Source organism: Micromesistius poutassou (assembly GCF_964030765.1).
Source record: "Micromesistius poutassou genome assembly, chromosome: 7".
Taxonomy (NCBI): domain Eukaryota; kingdom Metazoa; phylum Chordata; class Actinopteri; order Gadiformes; family Gadidae; genus Micromesistius; species Micromesistius poutassou.
Window position 1 is genome coordinate 18,067,447 of NC_140277.1, and position 24,776 is coordinate 18,092,222.

At 45.5% G+C, this 24,776-nt stretch overlaps 1 protein-coding gene across 1 annotated transcript; it reads left to right on the top strand.

Annotated features, from left to right (window-relative positions):
• Positions 1-781: 781 nt before the first annotated feature.
• On the top strand, positions 782-17,439 carry LOC311350684 (sodium/calcium exchanger 1-like; the record flags this gene model as incomplete). Its single annotated transcript, XM_084470747.1, has 10 exons — positions 782-1,651; positions 2,657-2,821; positions 3,996-4,795; positions 9,759-9,850; positions 12,563-12,693; positions 14,014-14,113; positions 15,133-15,318; positions 15,850-15,939; positions 16,341-16,444; positions 17,167-17,439. 10 exons carry the CDS (start codon positions 782-784, stop codon positions 17,437-17,439), a joined length of 2,811 nt encoding a protein of 936 aa, XP_084326873.1.
• Positions 17,440-24,776: the final 7,337 nt, after the last annotated feature.

Below are 24,776 nucleotides of genomic sequence, written 5' to 3' on the forward strand. Positions count from 1 at the left end.
GGGCAGTTTAAGCCAGGACACCGGGGGGATCCCCTACTCTTTGCGATAAGTGCCCTGGGATCTTTTATGACCTCAGTGAGTCAATCTTAAATGATCTGCGGGCCTCAGAGTGAGGATGTGGGCCGCATGCGCCAGTTGCCCATCCCTGATCTAACCAGTAGCCATAGTCAAAAGGTTGATAGATCTTTATCCGTGGAGATTATCCATATTTATTAATAACATGATATGTATTGAGTTGTTGTTTTAGTTGATCTCATGTTGAAGCACGAAGCCTAGTTAGTATGTTATCGAGTATGATTTCTATGAATAGTTTACACTCATTTTTATACTGTGATGGGTTCAGGCGGTTGGCTATAATATACTAGCTTAGTGTGACAGTAAAACCAACATTTATTTTAAGAACATGGTAAAATGGTAAATGGACTGCATTTATATAGCACATTTTCTGTAACCAGTGGCCACCCAAAGTGCTTTACAATATTGCCTGACATTCACCCATTCATACACACATTCACACACCGACGGCGGCGTCAGCCATGCAAGGCGACAGCCAGCACGTTGGGAGCAGTTAGGGTTAGGTGCCTTGCTCAGGGACACCTCAACACTCGACACTCAGCTAGGAGGAGCCGGGGATCGAACCACCAACCTCGCGGTTACCAGCCAACCCGCTCTACCCCCTGAGCTAACCCTAACATAACTACCTTTCATACCCTTCTCTTCCCTCCTCTCTCTTAAGGGTTAGAGTCAGGATCCATCCCATAATACGGGTTGCCAGGTCACCATGGCCCGCTGGACACCCTCCGCCCTCTGCTCTCCATCCCTAGCCGTCGCTACGGCGACCCTCCTCCTCCTCCTGCTGCTGCAGCCCCCCACGGCCGCCGGCCTGGACCACGCCTCCGACGGCTCCGTCTCCATGGTTCCCACCAACCGCAACTGCAGCGAGGCGGAGCCCTGCTCCCGGGGGGTCCTGCTGCCCGTCTGGGAGCCCCGGAACCCGTCCTCGGGGGACAAGGTGGCCCGGGCCACCGTCTACTTCGTGGCGCTGGTCTACATGTTCCTGGGCGTGTCCATCGTGGCGGACCGCTTCATGGCCTCCATCGAGGTCATCACCTCGCAGGAGAAGGAGATCACCATCAAGAGGCCCAACGGGGAGACCATGACGACCACCGTGCGGATCTGGAACGAGACGGTGTCCAACCTCACGCTGATGGCGCTGGGCTCCTCGGCGCCGGAGATCCTGCTGTCCGTCATCGAGGTGATCGGCCACGGCTTCACGGCGGGGGCCATGGGCCCCTCCACCATCGTGGGCTCCGCCGCCTTCAACATGTTCGTCATCATCGGCATCTGCGTGTACGTGGTGCCGGACGGGGAGACGCGGAAGGTGAAACACCTGCGCGTCTTCTTCGTCACGGCGTCCTGGAGCATCTTCGCCTACATCTGGCTGTACCTCATCCTGGCCGTGATCTCCCCGGGGGTGGTGCAGGTCTGGGAGGCGCTGCTGACGCTCTTCTTCTTCCCCATCTGTGTTCTGTTCGCCTGGATCGCCGACCGCCGCCTGCTCTTCTACAAGTACATGTACAAACACTACCGGGCGGGCAAGCACCGCGGCATGATCATCGAGACCGAGGGAGACCGCCCTCTGCCCTCCAAGGTACCGCCTACCCCCAAGACCTCCACTAACCCTACCCCCAAGACCTCCACTAACCCTACCCCCAAGACCTAACTAACCCTACCCCCAAGACCTCCACTAACCCTACCCCCAAGACCTAACTAACCCTACCCCCAAGACCTCCACTAACCCTAACCCTAACCCCAAGACCTAACTAACCCTACCCCCAAGACCTCCACTAACCCTAACCCCAAGACCTAACTAACCCTACCCCCAAGACCTCCACTAACCCTACCCCCAAGACCTCCACTAACCCTACCCCCAAGACCTAACTAACCCTAACCCCAAGACCTCCACTAACCCTACCCCCAAGACCTCCACTAACCCTAACCCCAAGACCTCCACTAACCCTACCCCCAAGACCTAACTAACCCTACCCCCAAGACCTCCTCTAACCCTACCCCCAAGACCTAACTAACCCTACCCCCAAGACCTAACTAACCCTACCCCCAAGACCTCCTCTAACCCTACCTCCAAGACCTAACTAACCCTACCCCCAATACCTAACTAACCCTACCCCCAAGACCTAACTAACCCTACCCCCAAGACCTCCACTAACCCTACCCCCAAGACCTCCACTAACCCTAACCCCAAGACCTCCACTAACCCTACCCCCAAGACCTCCACTAACCCTACCCCCAAGACCTCCACTAACCCTACCCCCAAGACCTCCTCTAACCCTACCCCCAAGACCTAACTAACCCTACCCCCAAGACCTAACTAACCCTACCCCCAAGACCTCCACTAACCCTACCCCCAAGACCTCCACTAACCCTAACCCCAAGACCTCCACTAACCCTAACCCCAAGACCTCCACTAACCCTAACCCTAACCTAACCCTAACCCAGCACTATTTAACCCTGTAGTCAAACACAGCACGCAGGTCCTCAAAAAAGTACATTTGGACCAGAATGACAGAATACTTCTGTCATTCTGTCACAAAATTTAACTGAAATCCTCCCATTCTCTGTACCCTCCGCTGATCAGGTGGACATTGAGATGGACGGGAAGATGCTGAACTCCCACGGTGTCGACTTCCTGGACGGTCCTCTGGGTCTGGAGCTGGATGAGAAGGACCTGGACGACGAGGAGACCAGGAGGGACATGGCCAAAATCCTCAAGGAGCTGAAGCAGAAACATCCTGACAGAGAGGTGTATACTCAAAGACCTGAGTGTACCAGGGTTACAAAGACCTGACAGTAACAGGGTATGGTACCAGGGTTACAAAGACCTGACAGTACCAGGGTATGGTACCAGGGTTACAAAGACCTGACAGTACCAGGGTTACAAAGACCTGTCAGTACCAGGGTATGGTACCAGGGTTATAAAGACCTGACAGTACCAGGGTATGGTACCAGGGTTACAAAGACCTGACAGTACCAGGGTATGGTACCAGGGTTACAAAGACCTGAGTGTACCAGGGTATGGTACCAGGGTTACAAAGACCTGTCAGTACCAGGGTATGGTACCAGGGTTACAAAGACCTGACCGTACCAGGGAATAGAACCAGGGTTATAACGACCTGACAGTACCAGGGAATAGAACCAGGGTTATAAAGACCTGAGCGTACCAGGGAATAGAACCAGGGTTATAAAGACCTGTCAGTACCAGGGTATGGTACCAGGGTTATAACGACCTGTCAGTACCAGGGTATGGTACCAGGGTTATGAAGAGCTGACAGTACCAGGGTATGGTACCAGGGTTATAACGACCTGTCAGTACCAGGGTATGGTACCAGGGTTCTGAAGAGCTGACAGTACCAGAGAATAGTACCAGGGTTATAACGACCTGTCAGTACCAGGGTATGGTACCAGGGTTCTGAAGAGCTGACAGTACCAGAGAATAGTACCAGGGTTATAAAGACCTGTCAGTACCAGGGTATGGTACCAGGGTTCTGAAGAGCTGACAGTACCAGAGAATAGTACCAGGGTTATAAAGACCTGTCAGTACCAGGGTATGGTACCAGGGTTATAACGACCTGTCAGTACCAGGGTATGGTACCAGGGTTATGAAGAGCTGACAGTACCAGGGTATGGCACCAGGGTTCTGAAGAGCTGACAGTACCAGGGTATGGTACCAGGGTTATGAAGAGCTGACAGTACCAGGGTATGGTACCAGGGTTCTGAAGAGCTGTCAGTAACAGGGTATGGTACCAGGGTTCTGAAGAGCTGTCAGTAACAGGGTATGGTACCAGGGTTCTGAAGAGCTGACAGTACCAGGGTATGGTACCAGGGTTCTGAAGAGCTGACAGTACCAGGGTATGGTACCAGGGTTCTGAAGAGCTGACAGTACCGGGGGTCCTACAGCGTCCCTCTCTGTGTTTCAGGTGGAGCAGCTCATAGAGCTGGCCAACTATCAGGTCCTCAGTCAGCAGCAGAAGAGTCGGGCCTTCTACCGCTGCCAGGCGACCAGGCTGATGACGGGCGCGGGCAACATCCTGAAGAAGCACGCGGCGGACCAGGCGCGCCGGGCGGTCAGCCTGCAGGAGGTGCGGTCGCAGGAGGGCGACGCCGACCCCGTCGCCCGGGTCTTCTTCGAGCCCAGCTCCTACCAGTGCCTGGAGAACTGCGGCACGGTGGCGGTGACCCTGGTCCGCCGGGGGGGGGACCCCGACCGCACCCTGGCGGTGGACTACCGCACCGAGGACGGCACGGCCAACGCGGGCTCCGACTACGAGTTCACCGAGGGCGTGGTGGTCTTCAAGCCCGGCGAGACGCTGAAGGAGGTCCGCGTGGGCATCATCGACGACGACATCTTCGAGGAGGACGAGAACTTCCTGGTCCACCTGTCCAACCTGCGGGTCCTGGCGCCGGACGCGGAGCCTGGCGCCGCCACCGCCGCCGCCGCCGCCGCCGCCGCCGACCCCTCCGTGGCCTGCCTGGGCGCCGCCGCCACCGCCACCGTCACCATCTTCGACGACGACCACGCGGGCGTCTTCACGCTGGAGGAGGCGGTGTGCCACGTCAGCGAGAGCGTGGGCACGGTGGAGCTGAAGGTGCTGCGGACCTCGGGCGCCCGCGGCGTGGTCACGCTGCCCTACAAGACCCTGGAGGGCACGGCGCGGGGCGGCGGGGAGGACTTTGAGGACGCCCACGGCGTCCTGGAGTTCAACAACGACGAGATCTTGTGAGTACGCCGCGCCTGTGTGTGTGTGTGTGTGTGTGTGGGAGTGTGTGTGTGTGTGTGGGAGTGTGTGTGTGTGGGAGTGTGTGTGTGGGAGTGTGTGTTTGTGTGTGTGTGTGTAGGAGTGTGTGTGTGTGTGTGTAGGAGTGTGTGTGTGTGTGTGTGTGTGTGTAGGAGTGTGTGTGAGTGTGTAGGAGTGTGTGTGTGTGTACACGCCTGTGTGTAGGAGTGTGTGTTTGTGTGTGTGTGTGTAGGAGTGTGTGTGAGTGTGTAGGAGTGTGTGTGTGTGTGTACACGCCTGTGTGTAGGAGTGTGTGTTTGTGTGTGTGTGTGTGTGTGTGTGGTGTGTATGAGTGTGAGTGTGTGTATCTCCGTGCTGGAGATAGGGGTAAGGCTGTGATCAGATTGTGGATGAGCCTAACCCTGGTCAGGTTCACCTAAAGGTCATATAATCTAACCCTGGTTAAGGTCACCAAAAGGTCAGAGTCTAGGGTCACCGAAAGGTCAGAGAGATCTGAAGTTATCTGAATTTCTACCCAATTTCTTCTTCTTTTTCCTTTCTTTCTACCTTGTTTCTACCTTTCTACCTTTTTACCTTCATTTCTACGTTTATTTTATACGTATTTATTACATCCTTTATTTGATATACACTATTATGATAATTTGTGGTTTGAAATGCGGTGCTTTTGCATCTTCTATGACATTAATCATCCTGAACGGTCTGGAGAAGAGCAGCATCAAACCAGCTGCTCTGGTGTCAGGGTAACAGTCGCTAGGCAACAGCTTGTGATGGGGTTAACTTCTGTTCACTGTAATGATGGCTGCACAAAGACCAAGATGTACCATTATATATATATATACAGTATGTGTATGTGTTTATAGATATATAGATATACATATATATACACATACTGTGTATATATATATATATATATATATATATATACTGTATGTGTATGTGTATATAGATATATAGATAGATATATACACATACAGTGTATATATATATATATATATACACAGTATGTATATATATATCTGTATCTATATATATAGATAGATATATACACGGTATATAGACAGTCTCTCATCCTGAAATGAGACAACCTACACACACATAACTATACATAATATTAACCTTGTTAGTAAGTATACATAATATTAACCTTGTTAGTAAATATACATAATATTAACCTTGTTAGTAACTATACATAATATTAACCTTGTTAGTAACTATACATATTATTAAGCTTGTTAGTAACTATACATATTATATGTGTTACATTTGGTCGTTACGTTAGGATGTAATGTTAGGGCGTTACTTAAGGGTAAGTTGTAACATGGGGTTGGATGTTAGGTTAGTGTTGTTATGGTTACGGTGTTTGGTGTAGTGACTAAACTGTATATTTATTCACAAGAAATGCCTCCGTTGAAAGGTTTGGCTGGACCAGAAGTTAGTTAGTGATAGAGTTAGCTGGTTAGTTTAACAATAGTTAATAGTGATAGAGTTAGCTGGTTAGTAGTAGTTAATAGTGATAGTTAGTTTGTTAGTTAACCAGTAGTTAGTTATTGAGTGTTAGTTGGTTAGTTAACCATTAGTTAGCTGGTGATAGTGTCAGTTGGCTAGTTAACCAGTAGTTAGCTGGTGATAGTGTCAGCTGGTTAGTTAACCAGTAGTTAGTTGGTGATAGTGTCAGTTGGCTAGTTAACCAGTAGTTAGTTGGTGATAGTGTCAGTTGGCTAGTTAACCAGTAGTTAGCTGGTGATAGTGTCAGCTGGTTAGTTAACCAGTAGTTAATAGTGATAGTTAGTTTGTTAGTTAACCAGTAGTTAGTTATTGAGTGTTAGTTGGTTAGTTAACCAGTAGTTAGTTGGTGATAGTGTCAGTTGGCTAGTTAACCAGTAGTTAGCTGGTGACAGTGTCAGCTGGTTAGTTAACCAGTAGTTAGTTGGTGATAGTGTCAGTTGGTTAGTTAACCAGTAGTTAGCTGGTGACAGTGTCAGCTGGTTAGTTAACCAGTAGTTAGTTGGTGATAGTGTCAGTTGGTTAGTTAACCAGTAGTTAGCTGGTGACAGTGTCAGCTGGTTAGTTAACCAGTAGTTAGCTGGTGATAGTGTCAGCTGGTTAGTTAACCAGTAGTTAGCTGGTGACAGTGTCAGTTGGCTAGTTAACCAGTAGTTAGTTGGTGACAGTGTCAGCTGGTTAGTTAACCAGTAGTTAGCTGGTGACAGTGTCAGTTGGTTAGTTAACCAGTAGTTAGCTGATGATAGTGTCAGCTGGTTAGTTAACCAGTAGTTAGTTGGTGACAGAGGGAGCTGGTTAGTTAACCAGTAGTCAGCTGGTGACAGTGTCAGCTGGTTAGTTAACCAGTAGTCAGCTGGTGACAGAGGGAGCTGGTTAGTTAACCAGTAGTCAGCTGGTGACAGTGTCAGCTGGTTAGTTAACCAGTAGTTAGCTGGTGACAGAGGGAGCTGGTTAGTTAACCAGTAGTCAGCTGGTGACAGAGGGAGCTGGTTAGTTAACCGGTAGTTAGCTGGTGACAGAGGGAGCTGGTTAGTTAACCAGTAGTTAGCTGGTGACAGAGGGAGCTGGTTAGTTAAGCAGTAGTTAGCTGGTGACAGAGGGAGCTGGTTAGTTAACCGGTAGTTAGCTGGTGACAGAGGGAGCTGGTTAGTTAACCGGTAGTTAGCTGGTGACAGAGGGAGCTGGTTAGTTAACCGGTAGTCAGCTGGTGACAGAGGGAGCTGGTTAGTTAACCGGTAGTTAGCTGGTGACAGAGGGAGCTGGTTAGTTAACCAGTAGTTAGCTGGTGACAGAGGGAGCTGGTTAGTTAACCAGTAGTTAGCTGGTGACAGAGGGAGCTGGTTAGTTAACCAGTAGTTAGCTGGTGACAGAGGGAGCTGGTTAGTTAACCAGTAGTTAGCTGGTGACAGAGGGTTAGTTAACCAGTAGTTAGCTGGTGACAGAGGGTTAGTTAACCAGTAGTTAGCTGGTGACAGAGGGTTAGTTAACCAGTAGTTAGCTGGTGACAGAGGGAGCTGGTTAGTTAACCGGTAGTTAGCTGGTGACAGGGGGAGCTGGTTAGTTAACCAGTAGTTAGCTGGTGACAGAGGGAGCTGGTTAGTTAACCAGTAGTTAGCTGGTGACAGAGGGAGCTGGTTAGTTAACCGGTAGTTAGCTGGTGACAGAGGGTTAGTTAACCAGTAGTTAGCTGGTGACAGAGGGTTAGTTAACCAGTAGTTAGCTGGTGACAGAGGGAGCTGGTTAGTTAACCAGTAGTTAGCTGGTGACAGAGGGTTAGTTAACCGGTAGTTAGCTGGTGACAGAGGGTTAGTTAACCGGTAGTTAGCTGGTGACAGAGGGTTAGTTAACCGGTAGTTAGCTGGTGACAGAGGGAGCGCTCCAGTGATATCCCCACTGGGTAGCCCCTGGTATTCCCAGCAGGACGTGGCCTGGTCTCGTTCACTGCTTTAGTCGTCCTGGTTTAATGACACTGATATTCCTGATATTAATAGACCCGCTGCTCCGGTGTGTGTGTGTGCGTGTGTGTGTGTGTGTGTGTGCGTGTGTGTGTGTGAGTTCCATTGTATGGTTTTGTATTATGAGATTTTAACCAATCTCTTTCTAACTCATGTCCTTCAAATTTCCAAAGCATTATATATAAATAGCTTAATAAATATGTCAAGAATAGAAAATAGAAATCAACTCAGCCGTCACAGAAAAGCAGCAGCAGAATAGCAAAAGAATTTGCGTAGCAGTAGTGTTAGTGTAAAGTCTCTCCATTATACATGAATACATGAACCATAACCCTTTCATCTTAACCCTAAACCTTTGATCTTAACCCTAACCCTCTGATCTTAACCCTAACCCTTTGACCTTAACCCTCTCATCTTAACCCTAACCCTTAGATCTTAACCCTTAGATCTTCCTTCTTAGCTGTTCTTTCCTTACTTGTCTTCTGCCTTTGCTTCTCCCTCCTCCTCCCTCCTCCTCCTCTCTCCTCTCTCTCCTCCTCCTCCTCTCTCCCCTCTCTCCTCTCCTCTCACCTCTCTCATCCTCCCTCTCCCCTATGCCCTCTCTCTCCTCCCTCCTCCTCCCCCCTCCTCTCCTCCTCCTCCTCTCCTCCTCCCTCCTCCTCTCCTCCTCATCCTCCCCTCCTCCTCCTCTCTCCTCTCCTCCCTCCTCCTCCTCTCCTCCCTCCTCCTCCTCTACTCTCCTCCTCCTCTACTCCTCCTCTCCTCCTCCTCCTCCTCCCCTCCTCCTCCTCCCTCCTCCTCTCCTCCTCCTCCCTCCTCCTCTCTCCTCCTCCCTCTCCCCTATTCCCTCTCTTTCCTCCCTCCTCCTCCTCTCTCCTCCTCGCTCCCTCCTCCTCTCTCTCCTCTCTCCTCTCCTCCTCCCCCTCTCTCTCTCCTCCTCTCCTCTCTCCTCCTCGCTCCCTCCTCCTCTCTCCTCCTCTCCTCCTCCCTCCTCCTCTCCTCCTCTTCCTCCTCCTCCTCCTTCAGTAAGAGCATCAAGGTACGCATCATCGATGATGAGGAGTATGAGAAGAACAAGACCTTCTACCTGGAGATCGGCACCCCTCACCTGGTGGGGAACAAAGACCCCAAAGGTCAAAGACCGCGTGACCTCTGATCCTGTGAACCTGTGACCGTTGGCCACACACACATCAATCCAGATGTGTGTGTGAGTGTGTGTGTGTGTGTGTGTGTGAGTGTGTGCACTGCGTGTGTCTGCTTCGATGTGTTCATCATGCATGCTCATCTGTCTCACACACTCGCTGTGTGTGTGTGTAAACACATGTGTTGAACACATGTGTTTGTGTGCATGTGTGTGTGAGTGTGATTGTGTGTGTGTCTGTTTGTGCATGTGTGTGTGTGTGTGTTTGTGTGCATGTGTCTGTGTGTGTGTGTGTGTGTGCGTGTGTGCGTGTGCCTGTGCATGTGTGTCTATGTGTGTCCCATACAGGAAGTCCATAACCCTTAGGATCTTAGACCGTGAAGAGTACAATAAACACGCCTCCTTCCTCCTCCTGCTGGACGCCCCCCAATGGAGACGCGGTGGGTGGGGATGGACAGGTGTGACAGCCAATCAGGAGGGAGCACAGCATGATCTCTCTCTCTCTCTATTCTTCTCTCTCAGAATCTCTCTCCTATGACCGTAGAATAAACACTATTTAAGTACACAAGTGGAGGCTTATATCATATAGCTAGAATTATACTATATAATAATGGTTATAACATATAGCTAGAATTATACAATATAATAATGGGTTATATCATATAGCTAGAATTATACAATATAATAATGCGTTATATCATATAGCTAGAATTATACAATATAATAATTTGTTATATCATAAAGTTAGAATTATACAATATAATAATGGGTTATTTCATTTAATTAAGCATTGGTATAGACGGTAACCCTAACCACAACTACAGTGTATATATATATATATATATATAATACAGTATCAGGATATAGGGTTTACTATATTGTTGTACAATGTTGACAGGACATTGGGACTAACCCTAACCCGGGTACAGCTACCTGCTGGACCAATCACAATGCAGAGTTTTAGGGATTCAGCTATGATATATAACGTCCATGTGCAGGTGTGGATGGTTATATAATGACATATAATAACGGGTTATAGTGATATATACCATTATACAATATATACCTACATGTCCCTAATGTAAGGTTATATATGAGTCATGGTGATATATTGAAGTATTTAATATGTGAGGTCATGAATGTCTGGTGCATGTGTCATTAAGACATTGATCTGGCCCTTTGTTTCACCCATTCATCTACTCATCCTTCTATATATTCATCCCTTCATATCGACAACTGTTCTGTTTTGACAAACAACTGTAGAGTTATGTTTATCAGATTTGGATATGAAATATCCTTTCCTAAAGGAGCAAACATTATCGGATAAACATTATCTGGTAACCATTATCGGGTAAACGTTATTAAGTAAACATTAGTGAGTAACGACTAGTGAGTAACCACTAGTGAGTAACCACTAGTGAGTAACGACTAGTGAGTAACCACTAGTGAGTAACCACTAGTGAGTAACGACTAGTGAGTAACCACTAGTGAGTAACGACTAGTGAGTAACCACTAGTGAGTAACGACTAGTGAGTAACGACTAGTGAGTAACCACTAGTGAGTAACGACTAGTGAGTAACCACTAGTGAGTAACCACTAGTGAGTAACCACTAGTGAGTAACGACTAGTGAGTAACCACTAGTGAGTAACCACTAGTGAGTAGCCACTAGTGAGTAACGACTAGTGAGTAGCCACTAGTGAGTAACGACTAGTGAGTAGCCACTAGTGAGTAACCATTAGTGAGTAGCCACTAGTGAGTAACCACTAGTGAGTAGCCACTAGTGAGTAACCACTAGTGAGTAACCACTAGTGAGTAACGACTAGTGAGTAACCACTAGTGAGTAACGACTAGTGAGTAACCACTAGTGAGTAACGACTAGTGAGTAACCACTAGTGAGTAGCCACTAGTGAGTAACCACTAGTGAGTAACGACTAGTGAGTAACCACTAGTGAGTAGCCACTAGTGAGTAACGACTAGTGAGTAACCACTAGTGAGTAACCACTAGTGAGTAACCACTAGTGAGTAACGACTAGTGAGTAACGACTAGTGAGTAACGACTAGTGAGTAACCACTAGTGAGTAGCCACTAGTGAGTAACGACTAGTGAGTAACCACTAGTGAGTAACGACTAGTGAGTAGCCACTAGTGAGTAACGACTAGTGAGTAGCCACTAGTGAGTAACGACTAGTGAGTAACCACTAGTGAGTAACCACTAGTGAGTAACGACTAGTGAGTAACCACTAGTGAGTAGCCACTAGTGAGTAACCACTAGTGAGTAACGACTAGTGAGTAACCACTAGTGAGTAGCCACTAGTGAGTAGCCACTAGTGAGTAACCACTAGTGAGTAACCACTAGTGAGTAACGACTAGTGAGTAACCACTAGTGAGTAACGACTAGTGAGTAGCCACTAGTGAGTAACGACTAGTGAGTAACCACTAGTGAGTAACCACTAGTGAGTAACCACTAGTGAGTAACGACTAGTGAGTAACCACTAGTGAGTAACCACTAGTGAGTAACGACTAGTGAGTAACCACTAGTGAGTAGCCACTAGTGAGTAACGACTAGTGAGTAACCACTAGTGAGTAGCCACTAGTGAGTAACCACTAGTGAGTAACGACTAGTGAGTAACCACTAGTGAGTAGCCACTAGTGAGTAACGACTAGTGAGTAACCACTAGTGAGTAACGACTAGTGAGTAGCCACTAGTGAGTAACGACTAGTGAGTAACCACTAGTGAGTAACCACTAGTGAGTAACCACTAGTGAGTAACGACTAGTGAGTAACCACTAGTGAGTAACGACTAGTGAGTAACCACTAGTGAGTAGCCACTAGTGAGTAACGACTAGTGAGTAACCACTAGTGAGTAGCCACTAGTGAGTAACCACTAGTGAGTAACGACTAGTGAGTAACCACTAGTGAGTAGCCACTAGTGAGTAGCCACTAGTGAGTAACCACTAGTGAGTAACGACTAGTGAGTAACGACTAGTGAGTAGCCACTAGTGCGTTGTGCTGATGAGTAAACACCACATTGAGGCACCAGGTTAGTGGCAGTATTAGTAGTGATATCTGCTATGGTTTCATGTATGGTAAAGGGGTGTCAGTCCTTACCAACCAGCCCTTAACCCTATACCTTAATCTAACGCGATGTTCAGATAAGGGAGAGGAGGAGGAAGAGGAGGTGCTGGAGGACGCGGAGCAGCGTCGCGTGGCTGAGATGGGACGGCCCATGTTAGGAGACCACGTCAAGATGGAGATCATCATCGAGGAATCGTACGAGTTCAAGGTAGGACAGCTGTCACTATCAACACTATTACTAATACTATCATATCTACTGCATTACTATTACTAATACTATCATATCTACTGCATCACTATTATATCACTATCAACACTATTACTAATACTCTACTGCATCACTATTATATCACTATTAACACTATTACTAATACTATCATATCTACTGTATCACTATTATATCACTCAACACTATTACTAATACTATCATATCTACTGCATCACTATTATATCACTCAACACTATTACTAATACTATCATATCTACTGTATCACTATTATATCACTATCAACACTATCACTAATACTATCATATCTACTGCATCACTATTATATCACTATCAACACTATTACTAATACTATCATATCTACTGTATCACTATTATATCACTATCAACACTATTACTAATACTATCATATCTACTGCATCACTATTATATCACTATCATATCTACTGCATCACTATTATATCACTGTCAACACTATTACTAATACTATCATATCTACTGCATCACTATTATATCACTATCAACACTATTACTAATACTCTACTGCATCACTATTATATCACTATCAACACTATTACTAATACTATCATATCTACTGCATCACTATTATATCACTATCATATCTAATGCATCACTATTATATCACTATCATATCTACTGTATCACTATTATATCACTATCAACACTATTACTAATACTATCATATCTACTGCATCACTATTATATCACTATCAACACTATTACTAATACTCTACTGCATCACTATTATATCACTATCAACACTATTACTAATACTATCATATCTACTGTATCACTATTATATCACTATCATATCTACTGCATCACTATTATATCACTATCAACACTATTACTAATACTATCATATCTACTGCATCACTATTATATCACTATCAACACTATTACTAATACTATCATATCTGCTGCATCACTATTATATCACTATCATATCTACTGCATCACTATTATATCACTATCATATAAATATATATATAAATATATAAACATTTATAACATTTATACACTAGTAGTAGTTATCATTGTGTGTATATATATGGCTACGGTTAGGGGGTAATAACAATATATTCAAAACAATAATGAAATAAGTAATATAATAGTTATGTCATAGAAGAATACTATAATAGCGTATATATTGTGGTGATCATCTACCCCTCTGTCCTCTGCTCCATGTGGTGATCATCTAAACCCTCTGTCCTCTGCTCCATGTGGTGATCATCTAAACCCTCTGTCCTCTGCTCCATGTGGTGATCATCTAACCCGTAGAACACGGTAGATAAGCTGATCAAGAAGACCAACCTGGCTCTGCTGGTGGGGACCAACAGCTGGAGAGACCAGTTCATAGAGGCCATCACGGTCAGCGCTGGTGAGAGAAACACCAGGGGCCTGCTGCTAGACCCACTACAGACCCTAACCCTAACCCTAACCCTACTGACCCTAACCCTAACCCTACTGACCCTAACCCTACTGACCCTAACCCTAACCCTACTGACCCTAACCCTACTGACCCTAACCCTACAGACCCTAACCCTAACCCTAACCCTACTGACCCTAACCCTAACCCTACTGACCCTAACCCTAACCCTACTGACCCTAACCCTACTGACCCTAACCCTACTGACCCTAACCCTACTGACCCTAACCCTACTGACCCTAACCCTACTGACCCTAACCCTAACCCTAACCCTACTGACCCTAACCCTAACCCTACTGACCCTAACCCTAACCCTACTGACCCTAACCCTACTGACCCTAACCCTAACCCTACAGACCCTAACCCTAACCCTACAGACCCTAACCCTACTGACCCTAACCCTAACCCTACTGACCCTAACCCTACTGACCCTAACCCTAACCCTACTGACCCTAACCCTAACCCTACAGACCCTAACCCTACTGACCCTAACCCTAACCCTAACCCTACTGACCCTAACCCTACTGACCCTAACCCTACTGACCCTAACCCTACAGACCCTAACCCTACTGACCCTAACCCTAACCCTACAGACCCTAACCCTACTGACCCTAACCCTAACCCTACTGACCCTAACCCTAACCCTAACCCTACTGACCCTAACCCTAACCCTACTGACCCTAACCCTACTGACCCTAACCCTAACCCTAACCCTAACCCTACAGACCCTAACCCTAACCCTAACCCTAACCCTACAGACCCTACAGACCCTAACACTAACTAAGCCTTAAGAAGGACTTAACTAAGTCTTAAGAAGGACTTAACTAAGTCCTACAGGAGGACTTAACTATGCCTTAAGAAGGACTTAACTATGCCTTAAGAAGGACTTAACTAAGCCTTAAGAAGGACTTAACGAAGCGTTAAGAAGGACTTAACTAAGCCTCGCCCCGTATCCATCTCTTCTCTGCCAGGTGAGGATGATGATGAGGAGGACTGTGGGGAGGAGAAGCTGCCTTCGTGTTTCGACTACGTGATGCACTTTCTGACCGTCTTCTGGAAAGTTCTGTTTGCCTTCGTCCCTCCGACGGACTACTGGAACGGCTGGGCCTGCTTCGTGGTGTCCATCTGCATGATCGGTCTGCTCACCGCCTTCATAGGTAACAACATACCAGCACTACCAGTACACCAGTATATACCAGCACATACACACTGGTACATATATACCAGCACATACCAGTACATACCAGGATATACCAGCACATACACACTGGTACATATATACCAGCACATACCAGTACATACCAGGATATACCAGCACATACACACTGGTACATATATACCAGTATATACCAGCACATATATACCAGCACTACCAGTACATATATACCAGTATATACATACTGGTACATATATACCAGCACATATATACCAGTATATACCAGTACATATATACCAGCACATACCAGTACATACATACTGGTACATATATACCAGTACATACCAATACATACATACCGGTGAGGATGAGGATGAGGATGAGGATGATGATGAGGATGAAGAGGATGAGGATGATGGTGGTGATGATGATGATGGTGAGGATGAGGATGATGAGGATGATGATGGTGATGATGATGAGGATGAGTATGAGGATGATGATGATGATGATGGTGATGGTTTCTGTGTTCCAGGAGACCTTGCTTCTCACTTCGGCTGCACAGTTGGACTGAAAGACTCCGTCACCGCTGTGGTCTTTGTGGCCTTAGGAACCTCTGTACCAGGTGAGTGAATGAATATGAATGAGTTAGGAACCTCTGTACCAGGTGAGTGAATGAATATGAATGAGTTAGGAACCTCTGTACCAGGTGAGTGAATGAATATGAATGATTTAGGAACCTCTGTACCAGGTGAGTGAATGAATATGAATGAGTTAGGAACCTCTGTACAGGTGAGTGAATGAATCAGGAATGAAAGAGTGAGTGAATGAGTGTTTGATTTGAACGTCCTCATTGTTAGATATTGAGCTTACAGGGATAGATATGGCTATGGATGTTCTGATATTTTGCTTGCATAACCCAGAGTTAGTTTTTGCGCTGTTTATATTTTTCCCTTCCTTAACCGATCCCTGAGCGCTGATCAGACCGTTCCAGCTGGATAACGGCCGTCCTCTCTCCTCCCTCAGACACGTTTGCCAGTAAGGTCGCGGCGATACAGGACCAGTATGCGGACGCCTCCATCGGGAACGTGACCGGCTCGAACGCTGTCAACGTCTTTCTGGGCATCGGGGTAAGACATGAATCACTGACTAACCCTAACTGACTAACCCTTACCCTAACCCTAACCCTAACTCTTAACCTAACCCTGACCTAACCCTAACTCTTACCCTAACCCTAACCCTAACTCTTACCCTAACCATTACCCTAACCCTGACCTAACCCTAACCTAACCCTGACCTAACCCTAACCCTAACTCTTACCCTAACCCTAACCTAACCCTAACTCTTACCCTAACCCTAACCCTAACTCTTACCCTAACCCTAACCTAACCCTAACCCTAACTCTAACTCTTACCCTAACCTAACCTAACCCTAACTCTTACCCTAACCCTAACCCTAACTCTTACCCTAACCCTAACCTAACCTAACCCTAACCTAACCCTGACCTAACCCTGACCTAACCCTGACCTAACCCTTACCCTTACCCTTACTTTAAGGGTTAAGTCTCTGGAGAGGTGGATGCTAAAATTCTCCCGATTCACTTTGACCAACAGGACTTGAGACTTGACTTGCAGCCAAAGTCTTAAACTAGCTGTGTTAGTTAGCGTCATTACTCTCACTAGTCAGTAGTATCATTTGTATTGGTTAATATTTGGGGTGGAAGTGTGAGTTTGTTATTATCAGCTATTATCATGTTTCGCTTCAGTTGGTACCCCCCTATCAGCTAGTACTACCATTAGTCATGTTAGTTAGTGAGTGGTTAGCGGCACTAACCCTCTCGCTGCCGTGCCAGGTGGCGTGGTCCATCGCCGCCATCTACCAGAACAGCCAGGGCCGAGAGTTCCGCGTGGACCCGGGCCCGCTGGCCTTCTCCGTCACGCTCTTCACCATCTTCGCCTTCATCAGCGTGGGCGTGCTGATGTACCGCCGCCGGCCCGACGTCGGCGGGGAGCTGGGGGGCCCGCGGACCGCCAAGGTGCTGACCACCATGCTGTTCGTCAGCCTGTGGCTGCTCTACATCCTGTTCTCCTCTCTGGAGGCCTACTGCCACATCAAGGGCTTCTGAGGAGGAGGAGCGGGACTCCTCCTCCTCCTCCTGCTCCTCCTCCTGCTCCTCCTCCTCCTCCTCCTCCTCCTCCTCCTGGTAAACTCTGCTCTCCCTGAGGCCGGACGGAGGAGCGATGTTATGAAGCCATGTGATGGAAGGGATTTAACGATAAGATGATTAATTAACAGCCAGTTTCTAAGCCTATTCCACAGTGAGTTGGGTCGTTAACCCATGACCCATTACCCCTTAACCATTATCCATTCACCTTAACGGTAAAACAATCCCCAACATTTACTTTTTACCACGTCCTTCTCTAACCTGTTATATGACAGGTTAGAGGTCATTAGTAATGTTATATGACAGGTTAGAGGTCATTAGTAATGTTATATGACAGGTTAGAGGTCATTAGCAATGTTATATGACAGGTTAGAGGTCATTAGTAATGTTATATGACAGGTTAGAGGTCATTAGTAATGTTATATGACAGGTTAGAGGTTAAAAGCAATGTTATATGACAGGTTAGATGTCATTAGTAATGTTATATGACAGGTTAGAGGTTAAAAGCAATGTTATATGACAGGTTAGAGGTCATTAGTAATGTTATATGACAGGTTAAAGGTTAAAAGCAATGTTATATGACAGGTTAAAGGTCATTAGTAATGTTATGACAGGTTAAAGTTCATTAGTAATGTTATATGACAGGTTAGAGGTTATAAGGACCATGTGTGTGTGTTTGTTGTCTGTTCATCCAAACCACAACACTTGTGGCAGAATATTTGCCGTATATTCGGCAAAATAATGCTGAATATACCAAAGTGTCCCTAACATTACCCACCCTTTCATATCCAAGTTTATTGTGCAATATGAAGCCTAGTCTGCAAACGATATTTCAGTTTATACTGCATCACACTCAAATGTTCCATAGCTCAGCCATTCCAAATAACAGTACCGCCACTTAACACTACACTAAGGGCCCTTACCTTCACCACCACACTGCAGTGCTAAGGGTTAACTCTAACCACTGCACTAAGGGCCCTTACCTTCACCACCACACTAAAGTGCTAAGGGTTAACTCTAACCACTGCACTAAGGGCCCTTACCTTCACCACCACACTACAGTGCTAAGGGTTAACTCTAACCACTGCACTAAGGGCCCTTACCTTCACCACCACACTAAAGTGCTAAGGGTTAACTCTAACCACTGCACTAAGGGCCCTTACCTTCACCACCACACTACAGTGCTAAGGGTTGATTCTAACCACTACACTAAGGGCCCTTACCTTCACCACCACACTACAGTGCTAAGGGTTAACGCTAACCACTACAGTACTAAGGGTTAACTCTAACCACTACAGTACTAAGGGTTAACTCTAACCACTGCACTAAGGGCCCTTACCTTCACCACCACACTACAGTACTAAGGGTTAGCTCTAACCACTACAGTACTAAGGGTTAACTCTAACCACTACAGTGCTAAGGGTTAACTCTAACCACTACAGTGCTAAGGGTTAACTCTAACCACTACAGTACTAAGGGTTAACTCTAACCACTACATTACTAAGGGGATAACTCTAACCCAGGTTGCCCTTACCATTAAGCTATCCCTGTCAGGTTTGATGAAAAAAACTTTAAGTGGACCTTAAGATTGAAATGTAAATACAGAGCTTTCCTTACTGCTATAATACCTAACCTTAACCCTAACCCTCTAACCCTAACCCTAACCTTAACCCTAACCCTCTTACCCTAACCCTCTAACTGTAACCCTCTAACCCTAACCCTCTAACCCTAACCCTAACCTTAACCCTAACCCTCTAACCCTAACCCTCTAACCTTCTAACCCTAACCCTCTAACCCTAACCCTCTAACCTTCTAACCCTAACCTTCTAACCCTAACCCTCTAACCCTAACCCTCTAACTCTAGCCCTAAAGGTAATGTTTTTTCTGAACATGACCTCTTACCACTGTGTGTAGTTTGCTGTCACAAGATAAGGTCTTAAATATAAATGCAGACAGTGAGTGTGCTTTACCTTTCAATAAGACCAGGGTTAGAGTAGACCCTAACCTTAGAGACTATAAGGCCAACTGCTGATGTACCGCTTCAAACTGTTCTAGAAGAAAAGTGACCCATTCATAAAACATTGTTTGTGTTTTGGGTTTAGCCATTTGGAATGAATTTAGTGACTGCATCAATAAGGTTGTCCCCAGCACGTCGAAATACCTGGTTAGCCTACAACATAATATCTAGTGAGCTAACGCTACAATACAGGGTTAGCCCTACAACATAATATCTAGTGAGCTAACGCTACAATACAGGGTTAGCCCTACAACATAATATCTAGTGAGCTAACCCTACAATACAGGGTTAGCCCTACAACATAATATCTAGTGAGCTAACCCTACAGGGTTAGCCCTACAACATAATATCTAGTGAGCTAACCCTACAATACAGGGTTAGCCCTACAACATAATATCTAGTGAACTAAAGCTACAGGGTTAGCCCTACAACATAATATCTAGTGAGCTAACGCTACAGGGTTAGCCCTACAACATAATATCTAGTGAGCTAACCCTACTGCTGGCCCAACTACTGTTTAGTGGTGGCTCGTTCGCGAACGAATCAGTTCGAACGAACGAATCAGTTCGAACGAACGACTCTTTAAAACAAACAAACCGACCTGATTCGCCGCTCTCGTTCGTTGTCGTTCGTCTCGTTCGTTCTCCGAGACTCGACTCCCAGCTCCACCCACTAGTCGCTGAGTCGCTGTTCGTTCACTGACTGTGTTTAGCGGTGAAGAGTCGAGGACTGAGAAGTCACGAGAGACCAGACGGGCAACAACATCCCGATTCTAACATGAAGCGCTCCTTAGCTGAAAGGAACTTAGTTAATGTTGTGTTGATTGATGACTGTTTGCACCATTGCACAATCGTGATTCGTTTGAGAATGAGAACGAGGGAGGAGCCGAGTCTGACCGACTCAGTGACTGAGAATCATGATTCACCGCTACCGGAAATGCGAACGAACAAACGAACGAACGAAAGAACAAACGAACGACTCTTCTTGGCGAACTGACCGACGCAAACTGATTCATTCAAACGAATCATGAAATCCACCACTACTACTGTTTCAAACGGCCCTTCGGTTTCTGAAAGATGCACCCTTATTTCTACTGGACATTTATATCAATGTATTATTTCCAATCAAAACAAATATACACGACAGAGGTAGGAATACCTTTATCAAAGGCCTACTAGACTGTTTTGGGTGGAGCAGGGTTTGGGTGGAGGAGGGTTTGGGTGGAGGAGGGTTTGGGTGGAGCAGGGTTTGGGTGGAGCAGGGTTTGGGTGGAGGAGGGTTTGGGTGGAGGAGGGTTTGGGTGGAGGAGGGTTTGGGTGGAGCAGGGTTTGGGGACCCTCCCAGCTTTAAAAGCCTTCTTAATATTGCTTTCCAGTTGCCATGGGGACAGTTATGTATAAGAGCCCCCCTGCTGTCATGCTCTTTTTATTTATGTGTAATATAAAAGTAATATAATTATTGCTATGTGTAGTTTTACGTAGGTGTAACCAATCTAAGATATGAACGTACAAATGTCTACCTCTAGTTTGAGGTAATATTTGAGCAATGCCCTACTCATCATCTGAGAACTCATCTTTGTTTTACTCTGGTTTTCTCTGAGCAATTCTTATTCTTATTATTAAGAGGGGTCACAGAACACTAGCCCTCAGCTAGCCCTCACCTAGCCCTCACCTAGCCCTCAGCTAGCCCTCAGCTAGCCCTCACCTAGCCCTCACCTAGCCCTCAGCTAGCCCTCAGCTAGCCCTCACCTAGCCCTCACCTAGCCCTCAGCTAGCCCTCACCTAGCCCTCACCTAGCCCTCAGCTAGCCCTCAGCTAGCCCTCAGCTAGCCAGGGAAGGACTTCAGGACTGGACTAAGGACTGGGCTTAAGGACTGGGCTTAAGGACTGGACTAAGGACTGACTCAGTGGACTAAGGACTGGGTCACTGAGTCTAAGGGGTCTAAGGGGTCTAAGGGGACTAAGGGGTCTAAGGGGACTAAGGGGACTAAGGGGACTAAGGGGTCTAAGGGGTCTAAGGGGACTAAGGGGACTAAGGGGACTAAGGGGTCTAAGGGGACTAAGGGGACTAAGGGGTCTAAGGGGACTAAGGGGTCTAAGGGGACTAAGGGGACTAAGGGGACTAAGGGGTCTAAGGGGACTAAGGGGACTTAAGGGGTCTAAGGGGACTAAGGGGTCTAAGGGGACTAAGGGGTCTAAGGGGACTAAGGGGACTTAAGGGGACTAAGGGGACTAAGGGGTCTAAGGTTTAAGGTGTAGTGTTCTCGGTGTTTTAAATGATGTAGTATTTAATGGTCAAATACTACCGACAACGTCTGGTATATATGTGAATATTAGGAATATTTCCAGCCAATACTTTGTTATTCAAAAAGTGACAGCAATATAGCTAGCATCGTGTTCTGTAACTCTTAATAGGTGTAGAGAGATGGGTCTGTTGGGCGTGACGTGTGCAAGAGACACAGATCGGACCAGGACCCTAGCAGAACGAACCTACTGACTGTATGCTTTCTGTTCGCTGTGTCAGCTCTTTGGCTTTTAATCAGAGTAGTGGACTTTCATCTCAATGCCTTGGAGTGGCAGTTTACCCCTGTTTTGCCTAAGGGAAATCTTTCTATCAGAAAAGTTCACGTTTTCAATTAGACATACTGCATAGGTTTTTCTACCCAAGACACCTTTCTTAGAATTAATTAATCTATTAATCATTTTTCACTGTTTTTCTACCGAGACACATGAGATGATCAGCATAGTAGGGAAATGTCTTAAAGAATGCAATTTCACTTTACCGCAATAATGAAATGGTTAAAAAATAAAATGCACTTAGTCATTTCAATTACACTCTGAAGACATCTAGCATTGCAAGAAGTGAATGCCTTCAAATTTGGTGAAACAAAATATGTAAATATATCAAGTTTGACTGCTGCAATGTAACCATTTTGATGAGAAAACTAAAATCAAATATTAATGCAGTGCCCAATTTATCTTGTGAATAACCAAAAAACTATAAAAAATGGTTAGAAGTACGAAAGATTTAACACCAGGGTTGAGGTTGCAGCAATTTGCCATTGTCCCATTTGGAATTAGCTTCCTAGTGCTTTTCAGACTTCAGAGTAAGAGTTAATCTTGGAGGTGTTTTAGAGTTAAGGTTAAGAATTAGTCGTCGGTGTGTTTCAGACTTAAGTGTAATAGTTAGTCTTGGGTATGTTTCAGCGTTAAGGTTTAGAGTTGTTGTTGGAGGTATGAGTAGTTGACAAACTGTGATTTCTGTACTGAAGATAAGATTTAACAGAGCGAAAAAGATTCAGGACTTTGCTATTTCCCTGCAGGAATTCTCTCTGGAGATGACTAAGTGTAAAACAGCTGTTGGTCAGAAGCATGGGGAACCATCCCTCCAAATGATCCCACATCTGTACAAACTAGAGATCCTGTGGGTACGATTCGTGAGCTCATTGATAGTTCTCTGTTAGAAATGCCATCTGTCAGTTATCAGTGAGAGAAATGCACTGTGAGACCATTTAGAAATGACCTGATTGGTCAGAAATGAACGATCTGGGCGTCTCTTCCCTGATTAAAGGGGGCAGCGTCGTTTTGGCTCATTTAGTTCCTCTTGTTGCAAATCTTTCTCTGTTCTGTAGTTTTCTGCGCTCTCTCTTTACAGCTCCCCCATCTTACGTCCATGAGGTGAAAAGGGGACGATAAAGAGGCAGTGAATAATCAGAGCGAATAGGGTTCAGAACTTATAGCCATACATTCATATCTGGGTCAGGGAGGTTGAAAACCACGTCTCTTGTACAACACGTCTGTTGTCATTTGTGTTATTCTTTATTTCTCCCTTCAATCTCTGATTCTCTATTGTCTTACATTACCTAACCCAGAGTGACTAATGACAGAGATACAGTTACTAATAGATACAAACAGAGATACAGTTACTAATAGATACAAACAGAGATACAGTTACTAATAGATACAAACAGAGATACAGTTACTAATAGATACAAACAGAGATACAGTTACTAATATATACTGGAGTTACTAATGGATATAGTTACTAATTGATATAGCATTAGTAATTGATGACACTGTACAGAGTAACAAATGGATATATAGTTAATCATTGATATAGGGTTACTAATTGATATGTAGTCACTTATTGATATAGAGTTACTAATTGATATAGTTACTAATGGACACACCGTATAGAGTAACTAACACACACAGAAAGAGTAACTGACACAAGTCTCTGTCTCTAATTTCTCTTCATAATTTTGAATGTTTATGTCTTACTTGCTGACTCTGCATGGATGATCAAATGTCTGTACATAGCTATAGAGCAATGTATCTCTGTCCCTGGTTGACAAACATTGTCCCAATGATTTATTCATAAAATATGATCTCTTGGTTTTTATTTTGAAGGTCATAATGAAGGTATGTTTTTTTTTTTTTTTTAATTTTGCACATTATTAATGAATAGAATTTAAGATAAAAGGCAATCTGCTGTTGATGAATATAATAATATAATAACGATGCTTACTAACCGAAGTGTTTTAACTCATATGTTTGGAATGATGTATTTTAAAATAAATGCTCTGTGTGGGAGATGCATGGGTTCTATGTACCAGATACCATACTGCTTGCTACGCCCTGGCTGAGAGGGGAATGTAAAAGTCTTTATTAGCCTAGCCCTGCAGGGCTCTCTACCTGTGTATGCCCCTGTATATACTGTACATACCCACCTCATACAGGGCTGTGTACAGGATCCACACGTACATCCCCTGGGCCTGTTGCAGAGGACGTGACTCTACATGACATTATTTTTGAATGATCAAATCACATATATTGCCTTTTTGAAGAAACTCAAGTTGTTTTCCTCTTTGCTGAGATTTATTTTATACGATGCATATTTTTTACAACTGAAATGCTCCGATATTCTTTCCTCTCTTCTCATCTCCTTCCATCTCGTTGTGCTCCATGTAATCCTGGCTTCTCCCTGTCTCTAGGATAGGCAGTAGGGAGAACTGTGAATATAGTACTAGGGTTAGGACTATATTCATGTCCTATTGTAGGACCATTATATGTTGCCATACCTCTGTTCCGTCACTCACAGCCTTGGAGCTGTCCGATGTTGCTTCTATCGAACCCTTACGGTCTGAATGAGGTCATTTGTTTGTTTCTATGTTGTCATGGTCCTCGTGTGCAGGTGTTGCTCGCCCTTCCATTTATTTGTTGCACATTGCTGAACAGGAACAAGACTGTTGTCTATGTGTACTGCTGGCAACAAGGTCCTT